Source organism: Budorcas taxicolor, chromosome 11 (assembly GCF_023091745.1).
Source record: "Budorcas taxicolor isolate Tak-1 chromosome 11, Takin1.1, whole genome shotgun sequence".
NCBI classification, from domain to species: Eukaryota; Metazoa; Chordata; class Mammalia; order Artiodactyla; family Bovidae; genus Budorcas; species Budorcas taxicolor.
The window spans coordinates 109,719,444-109,742,585 of NC_068920.1; the positions used below are offsets into that span (position 1 = coordinate 109,719,444).

Below are 23,142 nucleotides of genomic sequence, written 5' to 3' on the forward strand. Positions count from 1 at the left end.
TTTCCACAGACTGGGCAGGGGGGATGGTTTCAGGACTCAAACACATTACATTTATTGTACTTAATTTCTAATCTAATGCCACTGCTGGTATGACAGGAGGTACCAGTCCATGGCCCAAACGTTGAGGATCTCTGCTCCACATCTTTCAGGAGATACACAACTCTCTAAATTAGACATTAACATGCTATGAGCATACCAGGCCATCTGACCTGCCTCCTGAGAAACCTGTATGCAGGTCAGGAAGCAAGAGTTAGAACTGGACATGGAACAATAGACTGGTTCCAAATAGGAAAAGGAGTACTTCAAGGCTATATATTGTCACCCTGCTTATTTAACTTCTATGCAGAGTATAGATATGTAGATAGCATGTTGAAAATCAGAGACATTACTTTGCCAACAAAGGTCCGTCTAGTCAAGGCTATGGTTTTTCCAGTGGTCATGTATGGATGTGAGAGTTCGACTGTGAAGAAGGCTGAGCACTGAAGAATTAATGCTTTTGAACTGTGGTGTTGGAGAAGACTCTTGAGAGTCTCTTGGACTGCAAGGAGATCCAACCAGTCCATTCTAAAGGAGATCAGTCCTGGGATTTCTTTGGAGGGAATGATGCTAAAGCTGAAACTCCAGTACTTTGGCCACCTCATGTGAAGAGTTGACTCACTGGAAAAGACTCTGATGCTGGGATGGATTGGGGGCAGGAGGAGAAGGGGACGACAGAGGATGAGATGGCTGGATGGCATCACGGACTCGATGGACGTGAGTCTGAGTGAACTCCAGGAGTTGGTGATGGACAGGGAGGCCTGGCATGCTGCGATTCATGGGGTTGCAAAGAGTCGGACACGACTGAGCAACTGAACTGAACTGAACTGATGCAGAGTACATCATGAGAAACACTGGGCTGGAAGAAGCACAAGCTGGAATCAAGATTGCCGGGAGAAATATCAATAGCCTCGGATATGCAGATGGCACCACACTTATGGCAGAAAGTGAAGAGGAAATAAAGAGCCTCTTGATGAAAGTAAAAGAGGAGAGTGAAAAAGTTGGCTTAAAGCTCAGCATTCAGAAAACTAAGATCATGGCATCTGGTCCTACCATTTCATGGCAAATAGATGGGGAAACAGTGGAAACAGTGACTGACTTTATTTTGTTGGGCTTCAAAATCACTGAAGATAGCGATTGCAGCCATGAAATTAAGAGACGCTTACTCCTTGGAAGGAAAGTTATGACCAACCTAGATAGCATATTAAAAAGCAGAGACATTACTTTGCCAACAAAGGTCCGTCTAGTCAAGGCTATGGTTTTTCCAGTGGTCACGTATGGATTTGAGGGTTGGGACTACAAAGAAAGCTGAGCGCTGAAGAATTGATGCTTTTGAACTGTGGTGCTGGAGAAGACTCCTGAGAGTCCCTTGAACTGCAAGGAGATCCAACCAGTCCATCCTAAAGGAAATCAGTCCTGGGTGTTCATTTGAAGGACTGATGTTGAAGCTGAAACTCCAATACTTCGGCCACCTCATGTGAAGAGCTGACTCATTGGAAAAGATCCTGATGCTGGGAGGGATTGGGGGCAGGAGGAGAAGGGGATGACAGAGGATGAGATGGCTGGATGGTATCACCAAGTCAATGCACACGAGTTTAGGTGAACTCTGGGAGTTGGTGATGGACAGGGAGGCCTGGCCTCCTGTGCTGTGATTCATGGGGTCGCAAAGAATCAGACACGACTGAGCGACTGAACTGAACTGAACTGATGCTAAAACAGCAGTTTCTAAAGTGTCATCTGGGGACCGCTGCAAGTCCCAGAGTTTCTTTTAGGGGGTCTGTGAGGTGAAAGGACTCATTATAATGCTAAAATGTTATTTGCCTTTTCAGTCTCATTCTCTCAGGAGAGAACAGAATATGAAAATGTTTCAGTTTTTCTCAGTATATTGTTTCAGTTTTCACATCACAAGTAATCTTTAAGAAACTGCCACTTGTCAAGTTTTGGCATAGTTTCAAAGAAGAATATCAGCAATTATCTGAAGAAGCTATTAGACTATTCCCCTCTTTTAGTGTGTATATCTGTGTAAGACTAGATTTCTCTTCAAATACTTCAATCAAAATAACATACCTCAAAAGATTTGATGCAGAAGCAGATATTCCCCCATATGGAATCTGGCCATATTCCATTATACCAAACAAGAGATTTAAAAATATATAAAATAGTGTCGCTCTTCTCACTAAATTTTTGTTTTGAAAAATGGTTATTTTTCTCAAAATATGTGTTTATGCTAACGTGTAATAATTGATTATGGTTATTTTAAAACAGGTAAATATTTAAGATGCATCAATTTTAACTTATAACATGGAAAATATCAACAGGTATAACTCATACATATAAACAAAAACTCTTTGGAGGTCTCAATAATTTTTAAGAGTATACAAAGTTCCTGTGATCAAAAAGTTTGAGAACTACTCAATGAAAAAATCTTTCCCTGAATTCTCACTTCCTATGCATTTCATTTTTAATGCACAACTCTGAATTGCTCATCTCTCTTTTAATATTAATTTATTTATTTGGCTACACCAGATCTTAGTTGTGGCATGTGGGGTCTAGTTCCCTGACCAAGGATCAAACCCAGGGCCCCTTGCATTGGGAGTACAGAGCCTTAGCCCGTGGACCACCAGAGAAGTCCTTACTCTTCTCTTCCTGTAAGCTTATTCCTTGTTCCCAGATCTCCCTGCTATTCTGTTTTATACCTCATTTTTAGCACAATTTGACAAATCCTGGCCTTGATTCCTACCTGGCCCACTCAGATTGCCTTTTGTTGACTAGTCTCCCTTGCTCTATTTATTCCACTTTAATCATTCCTGGCCCCACTAGTTTTCCCCAGTTGCCATCACCCCCTTTTCTCCTTCTTTTGCTGTGTCACACTGCAAACAGAGAAAGCCACACGAAGCACTTAATGTTAGCATTCATACGCCAAGACCGTACCTTGTAGTCCAAACCATCAGAGCAGTTAAAGACCACACACTGGATGGCAAGGGCTTTTGCGAGGTCTTTGGTGGTCTCCGTTTTCCCAGTTCCAGCAGGACCGGCTGGTGCACCTCCCAGGTCCAGCTGCAAAGCCCCCATGAGGCAAAGGTAGCAGCGATCCTGAAGAAATGGATAAATTGTCATTATTGAAGGGAACTGACACTGGTCACAAATTTGTAAGTAGTTTCTATAGCAGGAGGGTTGTTATTTATTTTTTTAAATACATTTTTAAGTAGAGGATAATTGCTTTACAATGTCGTGTTGGTTTCTGCTGTACAACAATGTGAATTACTCATAACTATATATATCTCCTCCTTCTTGATCCTCCCTCTCACCCGCCTCCTCATCCCACTCCTCCCCATCTAGATCATCACAGAGCAACAAGTTGAGTTCCCTGTGCTACACAGCAGCTTCCCACTAGCTATCTGTTTTACACTCAGTAAAATGTATGTCAATGCTACTTTCTTAATTCATCCCACCCTTTCTTCCCTCCCTGTGTGCACAAGTCCATTCTCTACATCTGCTTCTCTATTCCTGCCCTGAAAGTAGGTTCGTTGGTACCATTTTCTTCTAGATACTATATATATTCATTAATATGTAACATTTGTTTTTCTCTTTCTGACTTACTTCACTCGTGAAATATTCTAGAGCAACTGAAACATACTAAAAAATTCAGGCACATGATGAAATAGAGTAAATAAATCTCTGCGATACGAAGATGTATTCACAGCAAATTCTTTCAAGGTTTAATCTTAGAAATGTTTCAGAACTATTATGATGGGGGAAAAAAGCAGTCATGAACCTAACGGTCAGTAACTTACCGTGAGAGGAGTAATAACTAATCTTGGGCATGCACCTAAATACTCATAGCCATAGGTGTACTGAGAGAGTGCCATCCTTGCCACACAATTGTCCAGGTCTACATCCCAGTAATAGCGCAGCTGTCTCTGCCAGTCAAAGGAGTCAACTACCTGCACCTACATAAGTGACGACAATGATACACTTGGTAGATGCATTCATTTTAGAAAGAAACATATGATTTTATTTGAATGAAACAGTTACCTTGGCTTGAACAAGTTCAGTGACTATGTCTCTTGCATGTACATCAATAGTAATTAAGGCAGTTATGATGTTTCTGTGTAATTTAGGAAGAGTGCCTCGGACTATTGCAGCCAGGGCATTTAATCTCTACAAAAGAAAAAAAATGTGATCATTAATTTTCAAAAATCAGTTTACATGTATATCTTTTTACTATTAGGTTTGGAATAGATATTTGCCAGAATTATCTATAAAACTAAGTATCTATAAAATTAGATAGTTTTAGGACTTCCCTGAAGGTCCAGTGTTTAACATTCTGTGATTCCAATGCAAGGGGTGCAGGTTCAACCCCTGGTTGGGGAACTAAGATCCCATGTGCCATGTGGCACTGCCAAGAAAATATAACATAAAATAATATAAAGATGACAAATTTATTAATATTTTAAAAATTAGACAGTTTTGACAAATGTCTGTTCCAAATTTCATAAAAATCTGTAATTCTGTGACCAAATATGACAACAGTTTAACTTATTTAATTCCAATAAGACTTCTGTGAAGTACATTCTAGATTTACCGCTATTTCACATGGGAGGAAACTGAAGGTCAGAGAGGGTAAGTAAACTGGTGGCAGTCACAGTCAGCAAAGTGGCAAAAATGAGACTTAGGTAGACATCTGCCTTGAGGAAAGCTTTTAACCATCCTGTGATGATGTCTCCAGAGAAGACTGTCCTCCTCAAAAATTAAATGTGATTAAGGTAGTGCTTCTCATTTATTGGGCTAGGTTCTTTTATTTTTGGATATTCAGAAAACTCAGGCAGCTTAACCAAGCCAATGGCTGATGAACCAAAAGCATTCACGTTAAGTTGTTAAATCTTTTTCAAAGAAGGGCAGTGACTCTGAAAACCTTGACCGGCTGAATTTTCACTCAGGCTAATCCTGATCAAGGGTCACCTCTGTAAAGAGATCAGTGGGACTTTACTTAGTGAGTCTTCCCTCTGGAGCTCTCTGAGGTGAAATTCTATTGAGAATCTTATAAGAGAGTTTTCTTTTACTTCAAGGAAGCCGTTTCCTGCTTTTTCTAAGTGTGATTTTCTAAAAAAACTTATTTTGGCCATGCCATGCAGAATGCAGGATCTCAGTTCCCCAACCAGGAATCAAAGCCGTGCCCCCTGCAGTACAAGAGCAGAGTCCTAACCACTGGACCACCAGAAAACTCCCCTAAGGGTGAGTCTTTACAACTGCAACATTGCCTGGAAGTAGAACTGAATTTGGAATTGAAGATCTGGCCCTGCTGTAAGCTGCATTTTCTAAGGATAGCTCAAAAATTTGTGTAGAATGGTATTTAATTCATTCAATCTTTTTTTTTTTTTTTTTTTAATATTTTAGGGCTTGTTTTTTTTTTAATTCGTTTATAATGTTAGTACATGATTACCCGAGGGAAGTTATTTCTATAATTATAACTCCTTGGAAAGAGGGCAGAAATAAAGATAGTTTATGCAAATATCATGGTGAGGTGAGGTGAAGTCGATGGGTCGTGTCTGACTCTTTGCAACCCCGTGGACTGTAACCTACTAGGCTTCTCCGTCCATGGGATTCTCCAGGCAAGAATACTGGAGTGGTAATTCATTCAATCTTATGGCTTTATTGATCATGCCTGAGGGTTCTATAAAACAGTATAAAAGCATGTGTTGGGCTTAAGAACAGAAATGGCACAAATCCTGTGGTTTTCCTGGATCATATCAACTTCTGGGAGAGACATCAGGATCCAGTATACCATTTTCCTTAACCATGGCAAACCCTGATAATTCTGACATTTTCCTTTTGAATTTTTTTTTCCTTCTATTTTTAAAAGTATTCATATAAATATGGCAATGCGGGAGACCTGTGTTTGATCCCTGGTTTGGGAAGATCGCCTGGAGTAGGGCATGGCAACCCACTCTGGTATTCTTGCCTGGAAAATCCCCATGGACAGAGGAGCCTGGCGAGCTGCAGTCCATGGGTTCACAAGGAGTCAGACATGACTAAGTAACTGACCACACACATAACTACTATGCAAACATCAAGGGAGTATTGCTGAGAAAACTTGACCAGAGATAGTTTCTGTGAGCACTCCAAATCTTTGGATGTCATCTCAGAGCCTTACAATTTTTTTTAACAGTTAAAAACTATTCAGTTTTATTGGTTAATATATATTTACTTCATACAAAGTCGAAATAGAGCCTTTTACAATTCATTCTGTGATCCCTGATTAAAATACAGAGTACAGGCTTTCAGAAACATTTTTGTTTATGTGACATAATGATGTAATGACACTCCATGATTTCTATGATTTACAAAATGGAGGCTAATCATTTAGTTAAGTAATGTTTATGACTTCTCTCGTCAATATTAGAAAGATGCAGCAAGTTTTTAGTAATCTGTCACTGTTTTATCCTTACAAGAAGAGCCTTACAATTTCCGAAGTAGTGAATTTGTATCAACCACGCCCATAAGAGCCACTAGGACTATCTCGCCGAGCCATACGAATGATATTGACCTGCCCATAATCTCACCTCAAAGTTCACTTTTTCAAAATCTTCCAGGGCCTCTAAGTGATTCCCCTCTTCTTTTTCCAAACACTCTGTCAAATCGCGGCACCACATGATTTGCGAAACGGTCAGGATCACCTGCGGGGAAACACCCTCCTTCAGTGTGGGCTTCCTCTCAGCCGAGTAAGATGCAGAGGCAGAGATTTAAAGGAGCCTAAGTTACCTGAGAAGGGTGGCCTGCGACCACCCACACTGTTCTCTGTTTCCCCAGATAGTCCGCGATGGCGGCTTTGCACAGGCGGCGCAGAGACGTGAACATGGCTTCCTCCACTTTGCCCAGCCACTCCTCCACGTTGCCTCGGGCCTTTAGGCCTTTCCCCAGGCTCACCTGGGAGGTAATCAGAGAGGTGATAACATCCTCCATACATCCCTAACAGAATCCTGAGCTCGGTAAACACGGCAGCGTGGCCACAGACACTGAAACTTTCTATAGATATTCCACTCTCACTTTACCCACTTCTACTTAAAAAAAAAAAAAAAATTGTTTGGCTATGCCTCATGCAGAATTTTTAGTTGTGGCACGTGGGATCTAGTTCCCTGCTGCTGCTGCTGCTGCTAAGTCGCTTCAGTCGTGTCCGACTCTGTGTGACCCCATAGACGGCAGCCCACCAGGCTCCCCTTGTCCCTGGGATTCTTCAGGCAAGAACACTGGAGTGGGTTGCCATTGCCTTCTCTGCTACCCACCTCTACTTAGTGCGTTATTTCATGGCTTCCCTTTGGGGCCAACTCTTGGAAAGAGGAGCCATGTGTGTGTGTATGTGACTCAGTTGTGTGGAAAGAGGAGCCGTGTGTGTGTGTGTGTATGTGTGTGTCACTCAGTTGTGTCCAGCTCTTTGCTCAGTTGTATCCTGCCCACCAGGCTCCTCTGTCTGGAATTCTCCAGGTAAGAATACTGGAGTGGCTTGCCATGCCCTCCTCCAGGAGATCTTCCTGACCCAGGGATGGAACATGGTCTCCTGCACTGTAGGCAGATTTTTTACTGTCTGATCTACCAGGAAAGCCCAAAGAGGAGTTCATGTGTGCTGAATGAATTCCTCCACTTTCTTTGCCTACCTGCGGCCATATGATTTTTGGCTCCAACCATTCCTCTAAACCTGGTCAGGTTATTAAGGTGCTCAGGTGGGTGCGTGCTCAGTAGTGTCTGACTCTTTGGACACAAGCAGACTGTAGCCTGCCAAACTTCTCTGTCCATGGAATTTTCCAGGCAAGAATACTGGAGTGGGTTGCTATTTCCTACTCCAGGGTATCTTCCCAATCCACGGATCAAACCCGTGATTCCTGCATTGGCAGGCGGATTCTTTACCACTGAGCCACCTGGGAAGCCCCTAAGGTGACCAGTGTTCTCCCAATTGTTCACTCCAATTGACACTTTTCAGTCTTTTTCACATGTATTTCTTGGACTTTCAATGACTTGCTGCTGCTGCTGCTGCTGCTGTTGCTAAGTTGCTTCAGTCGTGTCCGACTCTGTGTGACCCCATAGATGGCAGCCCACCAGGCTCCGCTGTCCCTGGGATTCTCCAGGCAAGAACACTGGAGTGGGTTGCCATTTCCTTCTCCAATGCATGAAAGTGAAAAGTGAAAGTGAAGTCGCTCAGTCGTGTCCGGTCTTCCCCACCCCATGGACTGCAGCCCACCAGGCTCCTCCATCCATGGGATTCTCCAAGCAAGAGCACTGGAGTGGGGTGCCTGCCTTGGTTATCTGGGCTCCAGAATCTGCTCATGTCTTCTACCCTCGCTTTACATGTCCTGTCTTCCCTGAATCCTGGCCTAGGTCTTTCCTCTCTCTTCTGCACTAGTGATGAGCAAAGTCTTTTGCCAGAGAATCAATTTAGGTCAAGTAAAAAAAATTATTGAGGTATATTCTATAAGTTTCAGGAGTACAACATAATGATTCAATATTTTTTATAGATTCTACTTCATTTACAGTTATTACTTTAATGGTTATGCTGCCCTGTGCTGTACAATATTTCCTTGTTGTTTATTTATTTTATATATGGTACTAGTAGTGTGTACCTCTTAATCCCCTACCCCTATAATACCCTACCCTCCTTGACTCTTCCCACTGGTAACTAATTTGTTTTCTATATCTGTGAATGTTTCTGTTTTGTTATATTTACTAGTATGTATTATTACTAGTATGTATTATTTTTTAGATCCCCTATTAAGGGAAAATATACAATATTTGTCTTTGTTTATTTCCCTTGGCATAAAACCCTCCAGGTCCATGTATATTGTTGCAAATGGCGAAGTTTTATACTTTTTTATGAATAAGTAATATCCCATTACTCTGAATGGCATTACTGATGCAATGGACATGAACTTGGGCAAACTCTAAGAGATGGTGAGGAACTGGGAGGCCTGATGTGCTGCAGTCAATGGGGTCACAAAGAGGTCAATGGGGTCACAAAGAGTTGGACTGGACTTGGCAACTGAACAACAACAACAATATATATATATATATATTCACACACACATATATATATTCACATCTTTATCTATCCATCTGTTGGTGGACACTTAGTTTGCATCCATGTCTTGGCTATTGTAAACAGTGCTGCTATGAACATTGGAGTGCCTGTATAGTACAAGTGAAATGCCTATGGGTTCTTGCTGATCCCATAGATACACTACTGTGTTCTAATTGGATTAAAATCCTTGGCATTTCCCCGAGTGACTTGTCTGTGTGGAATGCTCTCCCTTCCATGTCTCCTCTCCATCTTCCTTGGCTGCCTCTGTGTGCGCGTGTGTGTGTGTGTCTGTTTGTGTGTGATTCTCCTATGTGATGTCACTTGGTTCCCCATAGTCTGCTAGTGCATTCACTTGGTTGATGCCTACTGTATTCCAGGCACTGTGCAGAAAGAGCCTAGGAGACACTGCAGTCAAACAGTGACAACTAATACTTCATAGCACCCGCTTGGTACTATTCTAAAGTAATGTACATACAGGAACACCTGAAAAATCCCCAGCAACTCATTAATTGGGCACTATTACTAATCCTCATTTTATAGCTGAGATTAAAGATTGGGAGTGGAATCCAGGTGACCAGGCAGTAGAACCAGCTCTTATCTAGGCTACTCCCTTGCTCCTTGTGGAGAGTTAAGACTTGGCTCCAGTTCTTTCCACCCTGTTTCCAAGAACAGAGCACGTGCCTCTGTTATTACATTTAGTATGGGACTTTTCAGTTGTTTGACTATGTCTCTGCTGGACTTTGAATTCTTTGAGGGAAAGAATTTAATCATGGTTATTTTTGAAATTGTTGAGCCAGCCCAAGACCAGGGCATGTAGCACTTGGTGAATGCTTAGCATGCTGATGAATAAAATTTCCATTCTCCAACCCTGGAAGAGTAACAAAGTTTACCCATAAAGAATTATTAACAAGAATACCTTACCCTTTCTCCCTCTGGTGATAGCATCGCTAAAATATCATTAGTGTAAACCTTTTCTGGCTCTGCATCCATTCCAGGAATTTTTCCCTCAGTAGGAGGCAGGAGAGCAAATTCAAGCTTTGAAATGGAGTCGAAGCATTTCCTTAAGTGCGGCTGCACAGCTTGGGGATTTCGTGTCTGGGCCAAAATCTCCAAGAGCTCATCATTTGACAAGAAGTAAAATCTAGATTAAAGAATATACTTAAAATGTAACTTGAAATTGAAGCAAAACCTTAAATAGGCATGAAAGATGAATTCCTTGCCCACATCTCTTCCCCATCCACTGATTTCCTGGACCTATTGGTCTTAGGTTTCTGGGGAAGACACACATCTCTAAATATGATTATGATAAAGATTAGTGTGGCTGCATCTCAAGCGTCTGGAGTTAGTGCCTGGTACATAAAAGGTAGAGATTTTTCATAAAATTGGTAAAAATGCTAGCACTTGCTATGATACTGATTTGGTCACATGTCTGTTACTTGGCTTTGAACTCTTAAAATGAAGCTATATTATTTGTTTTCCCTAGAATCCAGCCTTGTACCTCATATATACCTGATATTCAATACATAATTTGTTGAATAAATGAATGCGTGGTTGCTGGAAACTTATTTGATTCTGTGACTACACACATGTGGGCTGTGCTGATGTGAGCTAGCAGGGGATTTTCTTAGATCTTGCCCAACAGGGCCATTTGAAGGCATGAAGATATTCTATTAAAAAAAAAAAAGAAACTGGAGAAGGGGCATACCTGGATGCTGAGGGATGAGAGTGAGGGATGAGAGAGAGGGATGAGGGTCTGGCTGGAGAAGACACTTTACTCCTATGGAGGAAACTGCCTATGAGAGATCCCTCAGGACTGGAGGAATCTCATGAGCTCATGGAAGGCCCCATGTGAGACAGCGGGCCAGTTGGGTACCAGCCAACTCAGATTTCTCCTGCTGTACTGCCTCTCCTCCCTTCCCTGCCCCAAACCTGGAGATCCCAGAAACCTAATAGGAAGGAGGGAGGGTTGACCATTATACATCCTTATCATCACTAAAGGCTTCAGCCTTGCAACAGGCCTGGGCCAGAGAAGGGAAATGTTTTCACTTTGAAAGAATTTCAGAGTTTCGACGATTACAGATTGTTTAGTGGGTTAAGGCAACAAGAGATTTTTTTGGCATTATTATCTGAGAATGGCCAGAAAATTCATGAGGTCTGCTTAAGATTCTGAGCCCCTTTTCGGGAATGCAGAGGTAGTCTTTAGAAATAAAGATGTTTTGGGGTTGCACTCTATCAGTCCTACCAGATACAGAATAATTCATCTCCCTTTTCAACGAATGAAACAGACAACTGTCAAGATTTGACTATGAAACCTGACAGAGCAGGAACCATGCTGCATTCGTCTTGTGTTCCCAGGACCTAACTTGTGGCCCCAGGAACTAATTCATATGGTTCATAACCTGTCTTTGTTAAGGCTTGGAAAGTGAAATCAATGGTGCACAGAGCCCCTTGACCTAATAAACACTGCAGACCTAGTTGGCGTTAATTCTAAACAAAAGGAAAAAATAAAAGCTGATGCTTTTGGTGTTCAGCATTATCACAGGTAAATTTGTGTCCAGGTTTCTTTAATATCAGAAGTAGTGTACAGATTTTCTCTGTACACTGGGGATACCCAAGCTGGGAGCCACTGATTTAAGAGTGAAATAAAAGGCACATCTCAAACATATTCCTCTATCTTTTCCTATGTTGCCTGAATCTGTTGAACTCAATCAAATCTTCCAGATCTTGGATGTCTCGTGCATACACATACCCTGGCGTGGTACCCAGAAACAAACCCTCTTAACCAAATAACCTACGTAAGTGTGTAACACTGGCTCACTTGGACAGAACTTCTCAGCCATTTCTTTTACAGCTAACAGGAAAAATCCACAGAAGATGAACATTTTGTGATATTGTCTATGTTGCAGTACAATGTGCCCCAATGAATGAAGTCTGGAGCTCTTGTGATCATCAGGTAGTCATAGTCTGTTTGTACATAATCGCACCAGAACGGTATATTTACATGACTGCCCATGTGCTAACCATGAGCTCCATTAGAGCAGGGATCTGGCCTTTTCTTCTTATATCTTTAACACTGAGAAAAACATTTGGTATGTTTCTGGAATGAATGGATGAGTAAAAAATTTCATTTGGAATTTGTGAAATGACCTTTTAGATGACTTCTACAGTGACCCTCTTAGGCCATCAATTAGCCTGAAGAAACCAGCTCAGGCAACAAAGGTCTCTAACTTTTACTGATACATCTGTGGACACATGCACACATGCAGGTGCACACATACACACCCAGCAGTGAAACGGTGCTGTGATCAAGAGTTCTTCCAGCACCTACCCACTTAAACCAAACACTGTATCTTTATCCTTGACACTTACATGCCCCAATCCAGATATGAGCTACATTGCTATTATGAAATATATTTCCTGCTTCCCTTTTTGGTCCCCTGATATTTTGAGGTTATAGTTTGTTTTAAAGTATATCTTCACAAATTCATGGAAACTCAACTACTAAAAGTGTTGTTGGTAGCTTTATAAACTTACCTTGGAAAGATAACTCTTTTTGATTCTAAATATGCCTCTAGACACTTCTGAATTTGGTCAAGTAATGCATTATTATTTTGAAAAGTCTCCAGAAGTCCTGTTCATTGGAAAAAAGGTATTGGTAAAGTCGTATTGAAATAAATAGAGAATATAATTTTAAATATGATATTAACTTTTTTAAAAGCTTTGGTTTTATTTGGTAAAAGAGTGGCCTAATAAATTAAAAGTTGGGAAGGTTGGTTAAGAATGTTAAGTATTTTTTAGCATCTATCTTATTCTATTTTTTAATTGAAGTATAGTTGACTTACAATGTTGTGATAATCTCTGTTGTATAGCAAAATCACTCAGTTATACACATATATACATTGCTTTCTTTAACTTCTTTTCCATTATGGCTTACCCCAGAATACTGAGTATAGTTCCCTATGCTATACATTAGGACCTTGTTGTTTATCTATTCTAAGTGTAATACTTTGCGTCTACCAACTCCAAGCTCCCAGTCTATCTCTTAAAGATGACGTTAATTTTAATATCTGCCACTGAAGAAAAAGCATTTAATTTAAAACCTTTTTATCGACATCACACACTTTTGGGGATTCAGTCAGTTCAGTTCAGTTCAGTCTCTCAGTCGTGTCCAACTCTTTGCGACACCATGAATCACAGCACGTCAGGCCTCCCTGTCCATCACCAACTCCCAGAGTTCACTCAGACTCATGTCCATCGAGTCAGTGACACCATCCAGCCATCTCATCCTCTGTCGTTCCCTTCTCCTCCTGCCCCCAATCCGTCTCAGCCTCAGAGTTTTTCCCAATGAGTCAACTCTTCACATGAGGTGGCCAAAGTACTGGAGTTTCAGCTTTAGCATCATTCCTTCCAAAGAACATCCAGGACTGATCTCCTTCAGAATGGACTGGTTGGATCTCGCTGCAGTCCAAGGGACTCTCAAGAGTCTTCTCCAACAACAAACTTCAAAAGCATCAATTCTTCGGCGCTCAGCCTTCTTCACAGTCCAACTCTCACATCCATACATGACCACTGGCAAAACCATAGCTTTGACTAGATGGACCTTTGTTGGCAAAGTAGTCTCTGCTTTGGAATATGCTATCTAGGTTGGTCATAACTTTCCTTCCAAGGAGTAAGCGTCTTTTACTTTCATGGCTGCAATCACCATCTGCAGTGATTTTGGAGCCCCCAAAATAAAGTCTGACAGTGTTTTCACTGTTTCCTCATCTATTTCCCATGAAGTGATGGGACCAGATGCCATGATCTTTGTTTTCTCATTGTTGAGCTTTAAGCCAACTTTTTCACTCTCCTCTTTCACTTTCCTCAAGAGGCTTTTTAGTTCCTTTTCACTTTCTGGCATAAGGGTGGTGTCATCTGCATATCTGAGGTGACTGATATTTCTCCCAGCAATCTTGATTCTAGCTTGTGCTTCTTCCAGTCCAGCGTTTCTCATGATGTACTCTGCATAGAAGTTAGATAAGCAGGGTGACAATATACAGCCTCAACGTACTCCTTTTCCTATTTGGAACCAGTCTGTTGTTCCATGTCCAGTTCTAACTCTTGCTTCTGGACCTGCATATAAGTTTCTCAAGAGGCCGGTCAGGTGGTCTGGTATTCCCATCTCTTTCAGAATTTTCCACAGTTTATTGTGGTCCACACAGTCAAAGGCTTTGGCATAGTCAATAAAGCAGAGATAGATGTCTTTCTGGAACTCTCTTGCTTTCTCAATAATACAGCGGATGTTGGCAATTTGATCTCTGGTTCCTCTCCCTTTTCTAAAACCAGCTTGAACATCTGGAAGTTCACAGTTCACGTACTGCTGAAGCCTGGCTTGGAGAATGTTGAGCATTACTTTACTAGTGTGTGAGATGAGTGCAATTGTGCAATAGTTTGAGTATTCTTTGGGATTGCCTTTCTTTGGGATTGGAATGTAAACAGACCTTTTCCAGTCCTGTGGCCACTGCTGAGTTTTCCAAATTTGCTGGCATATTGAGTGCAACACTTTCACAGCATCATCCTTCAGGATTTGAAATAGCTCAACTGGAATTCCATCACTCCACTAGCTTTGTTCGTAGTGATACTTCCTAAGGCCCATTTGACTTCACATTCTAGGATGTCTGGCTCTAGGTGAGTGATCACACCATTGTGATTATCTGGGTCTTGAAGATCTTTTTTGTACAGTTATTCTGTGTATTCTTGCCATCTTTTCTTAATATCTTCTGCTTCTGTTAGGTCCATACCATTTCTGTCCTTTATCGAGCCCATCTTTGCATGAAATGTTCCCTTGGTATCTCTAATTTTCTTGAAGAGGTCTCTAGTCTTTCCCATTCTGTTGTTTTCCGCTATTTCTTTGCATTGATCACTGAGGAAGGCTTTCTTATCTCTCCTTGCTATTCTTTGGAACTTTGCATTCAGATGCTTATATCTTTCCTTTTCTCCTTTGTTTTTCACTTCTCTTCTTTTCACAGCTATTTGTAAGGCCTCCCCAGACAGCCATTTTGCTGTTTTGCATTTCTTTCCCATGGGGATGGTCTTGATTCCTGTCTCCTGTACAATGTCATGAACCTCCGTCCATAGTTCATCAGGCACTCTATCTATCAGATCTAGTTCCTTAAATCTATTTTTCACTTCTACTGTATAATCATAATTAGGTCATACCTGAATGGTCTAGCGGTTTTCCCTACTTTCTTCAATTTAAGTCTGAATTTGGCAATAAGGAGTTCATGATCTGAGCCACAATCAGCTCCCGGTCTTGTTTCTGCTGACTGTATAGAGCTTCTCTATCTTTGGCTGCAAAGAATACAATCAGTCTGATTTCGGTGTTGACCATCTGGTGATGTCCATGTGTAGAGTCTTCTCTTGTGTTGTTGGAAGAGAGTGTTTGCTATAACCAGTGCGTTCTCTTGGCAAAATTCTATTAGCCTTTGCCCTGCTTCATTTCGTATTCCAAGGCCAAATTTGGCTGTTACTCCAGGTGTTTCTTGACTTCCTACTTTTGCATTCCAGTCCCCTATAATGAAAAAGACATCTTTTTTGGGTGTTAGTTCTAATAGGTCTTGTAGGTCTTCATAGAACCATTCAACTTCTGCTTCTTCAGCATTACTGGTTGGGGCATAGGCTTGGATTACTGTGATATTGAATGGTTTGCTTGGAAACAGAGATCATTCTGTCATTTTTGAGACTGCATCCAAGTACTGCATTTTGGACTCTTTCGTTGACCATGATGGCTACGCCATTTCTTCTAAGGGATTCTTGCATGCAGTAGTAGACATAATGGTTATCTGAGTTAAATTCACCCATTCCAGTCCATTTTAGTTTGCTGATTCCTAGAATGTCGATGTTCACTCTTGCCATCTCCTGTTTGACCACTTCCAATTAGGTCCAATTTCATAGACCTAACATTCCAGGTTCCTATGCAATATTGGTCTTTACAGCATCGGACCTTGCTTCTATCACCAGTCACATCCACAACTGGGTATTGTTTTTGCTTTGGCTCCATCCGTTCATTCTTTCTGGAGTTATTTCTCCACTGATCTTCACTAGCATACTGGGCACCTACCAACCTGGGGAGTTTCTCCTTCAGTATCCTATCATTTTAAGCCTTTTTATTCTGTTCATGGGGTTCTCAAGGCAAGAATACTGAAATGGTTTGCCATTCCCTTCTCCAGTGGATCACATTCTGTCAGACATCTCCACCATGACCCGCCTGTCTTGGGTGACCCCAGACGGCATGGCTTAGTTTCATTAAGTTAGACCAGGCTGTGATCCGTATGATTAGATTGACTAGTTTTCTGTGAGTGTGGTTTCAGTGTGTCTGCCCTCTGATGTCCTCTCGCAACACTTACCGTCTTACTTGGGTTTCTCTTACCTTGGACGTGGGGTATCTCCTCACCGCTGCCCCTCCTGACCTTGAACATGGAGGATTAGGGGTGCAGAAACTAAAGCCAAACAACTGCCTCCTCTTGACCCTCCAAACAAAGTCATTCTCTAAACGCTACATATTCTTTGTCACTTCCTTACTCATGTCTTCTATTTCTTCTGCCATATTTAGATGCTGAAATTGTGGCAATCGCATCCTGTTTCTTCATCACTAAACAGTACCACGTTAAGAAGCAAGATTCATGTCTCACTTGACATTGATGTTTTGGTGCCTATCACACTACCTGACTTCTATATCTGTTCAAGAATCAAATCCAGTCTTTTCCATGGTCTCCAAGGCTCTATGTGATCAGTGACCCAATCCAATCCTCAACCCACTACCCAAGCACACTTACCTCTCTGGTCTCACTCCTAACCCCTCTACTGTGACTGCTCTCCACCCTGCCCTGGCTTCCTTGCTGACAGGAGTACACACTAAGCATGGTTTTACTTCAGGGTCTCTACTTTTGTTTGCTCTGATGTTAGCAATACTCCCTTATAGCCACAAACATATTTCATTTCTTCATTCTTGCAGATTTCTACTCAAAAGTAGTCACTTTATCAAAATATCCTTTCAACATACACACATACACAGCAGCCCCCAGCTATTCTTTTGCCACGTTGCTGCTGCTGCTGCTAAGTCGCTTCAGTCATGTCTGACCCTGTGGGACCCCATAGATGGCAGCCCACCAGGCTCCCCCGTCCCTGGGATTCTCCAGGCAAGAACACTGAAGTGGGTTGCCATTTCCTTCTCCAGTGCATGAAAGTGAAAAGTGAAAGTGAAGTCGCTCAGTCATGTCCGACTCTTCGTGTCCCCATGACTGCAGCCTACCAGGCTCCTCCGTCCATGGGATTTTCCAGGCAAGAGTACTAGAGTGGGTTGCCACAGCCTTCTCCGTTTGCCACATTACCCTACTTAATTTTTCCTCACAGCTTTATCATCATCTGAAATTTTATATATATATATATATGTATGTATATATGATAGTAGAAGTTGCTTAGTTGTATTTGACTTTTTGTGACTTGATGGACTGTAGCCCACCAGGCTCCTCTGTCTGTGGGATTCTCCAAGCAAGAATCCTGGAGTGGATTGCCATTCCCTTCTCCAGGGGATCTCCCTGACTCAGGGATCGAACCCAGGTCTCCTGCATTGCAGGTGGATTCCTTACCATCTGAGCCACAAGGAAAGTCATATATATATATATATATATATATATATATATATATATATATATATATCTCCACACTTCTGTATCTGAAATTCCTGGGACTAAATGTATTTTTGAAGTCTTTTTTTTTAAATTCCAAAAGTTATACAACAAAAGTCCAGTAGAGACTGGGGCAGCACTATGCAATGAGACACATTAATATTATTGCAGCAAAAGGTTTGAATATGCACACTGAGTGGGGGTGCTAGACAAGATAAAAGGTCTTTCAGAGATATCCATGTTTTAATCCCCAGAACTTGAGAATTTGTTAAGTTTTTATGGGAAAAGGCACCTGGCAGATGTGATTACATTATGGATCACAGGGTGGGGAGATTATCATGGATCATGTGGTGGGCCCAGTATAATCACAGGGTCTTTATAAGAGGTAGAGGGAGATGTGATGGCAGAAACATAGACTGGAGTGATAACAGTTGTGGCTGAAAGGGGACTAGGAACCAAGGAATATGGGCAGCCACTTGAAGCCCCAAAGTTTTAAGGTTTTCAATACTATCATCTCATAGAGTTTTTCCTGTCTGTTTCTGTAAGAGTCTTTGGGCAGAGAGCACAGCCCAGCAGCTGCTTCTGCCTGAAGGAAGCCCTCTGGGGTTATCACCAGGACGGACCATGTACTGCCATTTACAGAACAACAAGCTGTTGAGCTGAGGGTTTGATAGAAAACGTAAAAGTTCAATCACTGAATATGTGCACCCCAAAAGATTTTGATTCTACATCCCTAGAAACAGAACTTACTAAAACACATTTCAATTGTAAAACCCTGGGGACTCTACTCAATACTCTATAATGACCTACATGGGAAAAGAATCTTAAAAAGAGTGAATATATGTATATGTATAACTGATTCACTTTGCTGTATACCTGAAACTAACACAACATTAAAAATCAACTATATTCCAATAAAAATCAACTAAAAAATAAATAAAACACACTTCAACCCTGAGATTAGAATTACCATTAGTGGTGTTATTTGTAAGTGGTTGTAATGAATTACTTAAAGTGTGAAAATTTGTATGGTTAGAAGTCTGTAAGAACTTCAACAGAACGGGTCAACTGAATGTAAATGTATGTTTTGTAACCTAAATTGTGAGATGGAAGCATCAGTGATACTGTGTGAGGCAACATTCCCCAAAGCTACACACAGCAAAAGAAGTAGATGCTTGTGTGCCAAAACCATGAACTGAGCTGAAAGATAATGATGATAATACACTGATAGTAATAAAATAACAAGTGTTCAGTTCACATTGCTTATCAAGAGTGTCAAAGGTACTACAAATGTTCCTGGTCATCAGTGCTGACTAGATGAAGGGTTGAATGTACCACATATTATTAGAATCTTACAGGTGATGAATGCTTTTGAAAGTCTTTTTGTGTGTTTCTTTTCTACCTGGTTGAGTAGCTGCTCGGAGAGCGTTAGGCAGCCGGTTAACCTTCCTCATGATTTCCTTCCATGACTTGTCCACTTGAAGGAACATCTTGGCCTCTGCAGGCAACTGCCTTTGAATATCTGGAGCATTAAAAATACTCTCTAGGTAGAGCCAGTTTCTCTGGCAGTTCAGCCATTCTTCCTAGGAGAAAAACAAGGACATTATCAAATTTTTTCATGCAAAGTTGAAAATACACAGCTATGTTAAAAATGACTACATGAGGATTCACTGTATTTTCTACATTTTGGCAGTGTCTCACAGGCCTTAATTTTTCATTAAAATTTTTTTTATTTTATATTGGACCATAGTTGATTAGCAATGATATGTTAGTTACAGGTATTCGGCAAAATGATTGAGTTAAACCCACAGAAGCATCAATTCTTTTTCAAATTATTTTCCCATCGAGGTTATTACAGAATATTGAAATGAGTTTTCTATGCTGTGTAGTAGGTCCTTGTTGGTTATCTATTTTAAATTCAGTAGTGTGTACATGTCAATCCCAAACTCCCAATCTATCCCTCCCCTGGCCCCCACCCTTTCCCCCCATAATGATAAGTTCATTCTCTATGTCCTCACAGCTCCTTTGAAATAACACCTCTTTAAAATACCCAAGATTCATCTCAGCCTAATTCCAACTCATTTTTTGGTATGAGTAGAGTTATAATGAGTCTACTACTGTGGGGTAACCAGAATGGACCCAAAGAAAGAGGATTAAAATGCCCAGAGGAGACATTCTAGGGGGAAGCAAGATGCTTCAAGGAATCTGAAGGGTTGGGAAGCTGTTAAGTTTAGTGATTGTTTCCAAATATATAAAAAAGGTTCTTTGCCTCAATGAGGTCTATATTCTTCCCTCTCCTTCCTTTTAAAGAAGAAATATAATTCACTTTCTTCAATTAAAAGAGTAAAACCTGCTTATAACAGAACATGTGGCAAAGACATAAGACTGGGAAGAAGAAGAAAACCATGTACTCTCTCTCCTCTCAGAGATGACCACTGTTAATCAAAGACACCACAAGCGCAGGGTCAGATGTAAAGTCTGCAGACCTCACCTCTCCGCTGTGCCTCTTGCCATCACATGTGCAGGCCTGAGATTCGTAAAAGAGCATCTCCCACCTCACTCTAGATTTGGGGGCTAGGCCTAAACCCTAATATCCCAGCCACTCCCTGGTTTATTCATACTTTCTATGCAGTTAATTCTCTGGAGGGTCTCTGTTATTCAGGGATCAGATTATAAGGTGTCCATTGAAGAGGATGGATTCCTGAAAAAGGTCTCTATGAAATAAAGATGAGACAAATTGCCTTTTCCTACTTAGTGCCTGTATTAAGTCACAGATAACTTTTCATATTAGTACATATAGGGAAGTGTCACCCAGGCGTGTCTGACTCTTTGTGACCCCCTGGTGGCTCAGAGGTTAAAGCGTCTGCCTGCAAGGTGGGAGACCTGGGTTCGATCCCTGGGTCAGGAAGATCCCCTGGAGAAGGAAATGGCAACCCACTCCAGTATTCTTGCCGGGAGAATCCCATGCACGGAGGAGCCTGGTGGGCTACAGTCCACGGGGTTGCAAGGAGTCAGACATGACTGAGCAAATTCACTTTCACTTTCTTTTCACTTTCAGACTGTAGTCCACTAGGCTCCTCTGTCCATGGAATTCTCCAGGAAAAAACACTGGAATGGGTTGGCATTTCCTTCTCCCGGGGATCTTCCTGACCCAGGGATCAAAGGATCTGCCTCCTGCATTTCAGGCAGATTCTTTACTGTCTGAGACACTAGGGAAGACCCAGAACATAGAGGAACCCAAACACAATTAATTAAGTTTAAAAAACTGAAGTAGAAGAAAGACATTGGATGGGAAAAAAATTAGAGTAAGTGAGCTTTTTGTTTTATTATGGGATAATCTGAGGTAGAATAAAATAAAAAGGAAGTGTGTATGAAAGGAAGAGCACCATGGAGACTTCAAGGAATAGTATTCAGTTCAGTTCAGTCTCTCGTGTCCAACTGTTTGCGACCCCATGAATCGCAGCACGCCAGGCCTCCTCGTCCATCACCAACTCCCGGAGTTCACTCAAACTCATGTCTATCGAGTCGGTGATGCCATCCAGCCATCTCATCCTCTGTTGCCCCTTCTCCTCCTGCCCCCAATCCCTCCAAGCATCAGAGTCTTTTCCAATGAGTTAACTCTTCCCATGAGGTGGCCAAAGTACTGGAGTTTCATCTTTAGCATCATTCCTTCCGAAGAACACCCAGGACTGATCTCCTTTAGAATGGACTGGTTGGATCTCCTCGCAGTCCTAGGGACTTTCAAGAGTCTTCTCCAACAACACACCAAAAGCATCAATTCTTCAGCACTCAGCTTTCTTCACAGTCCAACTCTCACATCCATGACCACTGGAAAAACCATAGCTTTGATTAGATGGACCTTTGTTGGCAAAGTAATGTCTCTGCTTTTGAATATGCTGTCTAGGTTGGTCATAACTTTCCTTCCAAGGAGTAAGCGTCTTTTAATTTCATGGCTGCAGTCACCATCTGCAATGATTTTGGAGCCCCCCAAAATAAAGTCTGACACTGTTTCCACTGTTTCCCCATGTAGTTCCCGTGAAGTGCTGGGACCAGATGCCATGATCTTTGTTTTCTCATTGTTGAGCTTTAAGCCAACTTTTTCACTCTCCTCTTTCACTTTCCTCAAGAGGCTTTTTAGTTTCTCTTCACTTTCTGCCATAAGGGTGGTGTCATCTGCATATCTGAGGTGATTGATATTTCTCCCGGCAATGTTGATTCCAGCTTGTGTTTCTTCTAGCCCAGCGTTTCTCATGATGTACTCTGCATAGAAGTTAAATAAGCAGGATGACAATAGACAGCCTTGACATACTCCTTTTCCTATTTGGAACCAGTCTGTTGTTCCATGTCCAGTTCTAACTCTTGCTTCCGGACCTGCATATAGGTTTCTCCAAAGGCAGGTCAGGTAGTCTGGTATTCTCATCTCTTTCAGAATTTTCCACAGTTTATTGTGATCCACACAGTCAAAGGCTTTGGCATAGTCAATAAAGCAGAAATAGATGTTTTTCTGGAACTCTCTTGCTTTTCCCATGATCCAGCGGATGTTGGCAATTTGATCTCTGGTTCCTCTGCCTTTTCTAAAACCAGCTTGAACATCTGGAAGTTCATAGTTCACGTACTGCTGAAGCCTGGCTTGGAGAATTTTGAGCATTGCTCTACTAATGTGTGAGATGAGTGCAATTGTGCAATAGTTTGAGTATTCTTTGGCATTGCCTTTCTTTGGGATTGGAATGAAAACTGACCTTTTCCAGTCCAGTGGCCACAGCTGAATTTTCCAAATTTGCTGGCATATTGAGTGCAACACTTTCACGGCATCATCTTCCAGGCTTTGAAATAGCTCAGCTGCAATTGCATCACCTCCACTAGCTTTGTTCGTAGTGATGCTTTATGAGCTTGCTGTGATAAGACCCTTAAGGTGGCCCCAGGACCTGGGCTTCATGTCCTTGTGTGATCCTCTCCCCCTGAGTGTGGGTGCCACCTGTGACTTGCTTCTAGTTATGGAGAATATGGTAAAGGTAATACGATATTCACAATTAGGTGTACAGTACAGAAGGCTGTAACCTACATCTTGCCTAGAGACTTCCTCTTCCCTGCTTTACTGATGAAACAAGTCATATTGTTGAGGAAGTCCATGGAAAAACCTGAGCAACATGGAGGAGCTGAGGATGGCCTCTGATTGACAACCAGTGAGAAACTGAAGCCCCTTGTCCTGGAATTGCAAGGAAATGATATCTGTCAGCATCTTCCCTTAGCTGAACCTCTGATTGGAACCCAGTCCTGGCCGGCATCTTGATTGAACCCTTGTGAGACCCTTAAGCATAAGACCCAGTTAAGCCATGAACTCCTGACCCACAGAAACTGTGGGATAATAAATGTCTC

General features: G+C 41.7%; 1 protein-coding gene across 1 annotated transcript in view; it reads right to left on the reverse strand.

The window, feature by feature from the left end:
* The window catches only part of DNAH6 (dynein axonemal heavy chain 6), a 284,682-nt gene that overhangs the window by 176,811 nt on the left and 84,729 nt on the right, over nt 1-23,142 (reverse strand). The window contains exons 21-28 of the mRNA XM_052648894.1: nt 19,169-19,349; nt 12,638-12,734; nt 10,025-10,244; nt 6,799-6,963; nt 6,600-6,713; nt 4,072-4,197; nt 3,831-3,986; nt 2,968-3,129 (exon numbers count right to left, since the gene is read on the reverse strand). Coding sequence (XP_052504854.1) covers nt 2,968-3,129; nt 3,831-3,986; nt 4,072-4,197; nt 6,600-6,713; nt 6,799-6,963; nt 10,025-10,244; nt 12,638-12,734; nt 19,169-19,349 — 1,221 coding nt within the window. The remainder of the gene's footprint in view (nt 1-2,967; nt 3,130-3,830; nt 3,987-4,071; nt 4,198-6,599; nt 6,714-6,798; nt 6,964-10,024; nt 10,245-12,637; nt 12,735-19,168; nt 19,350-23,142) is intronic.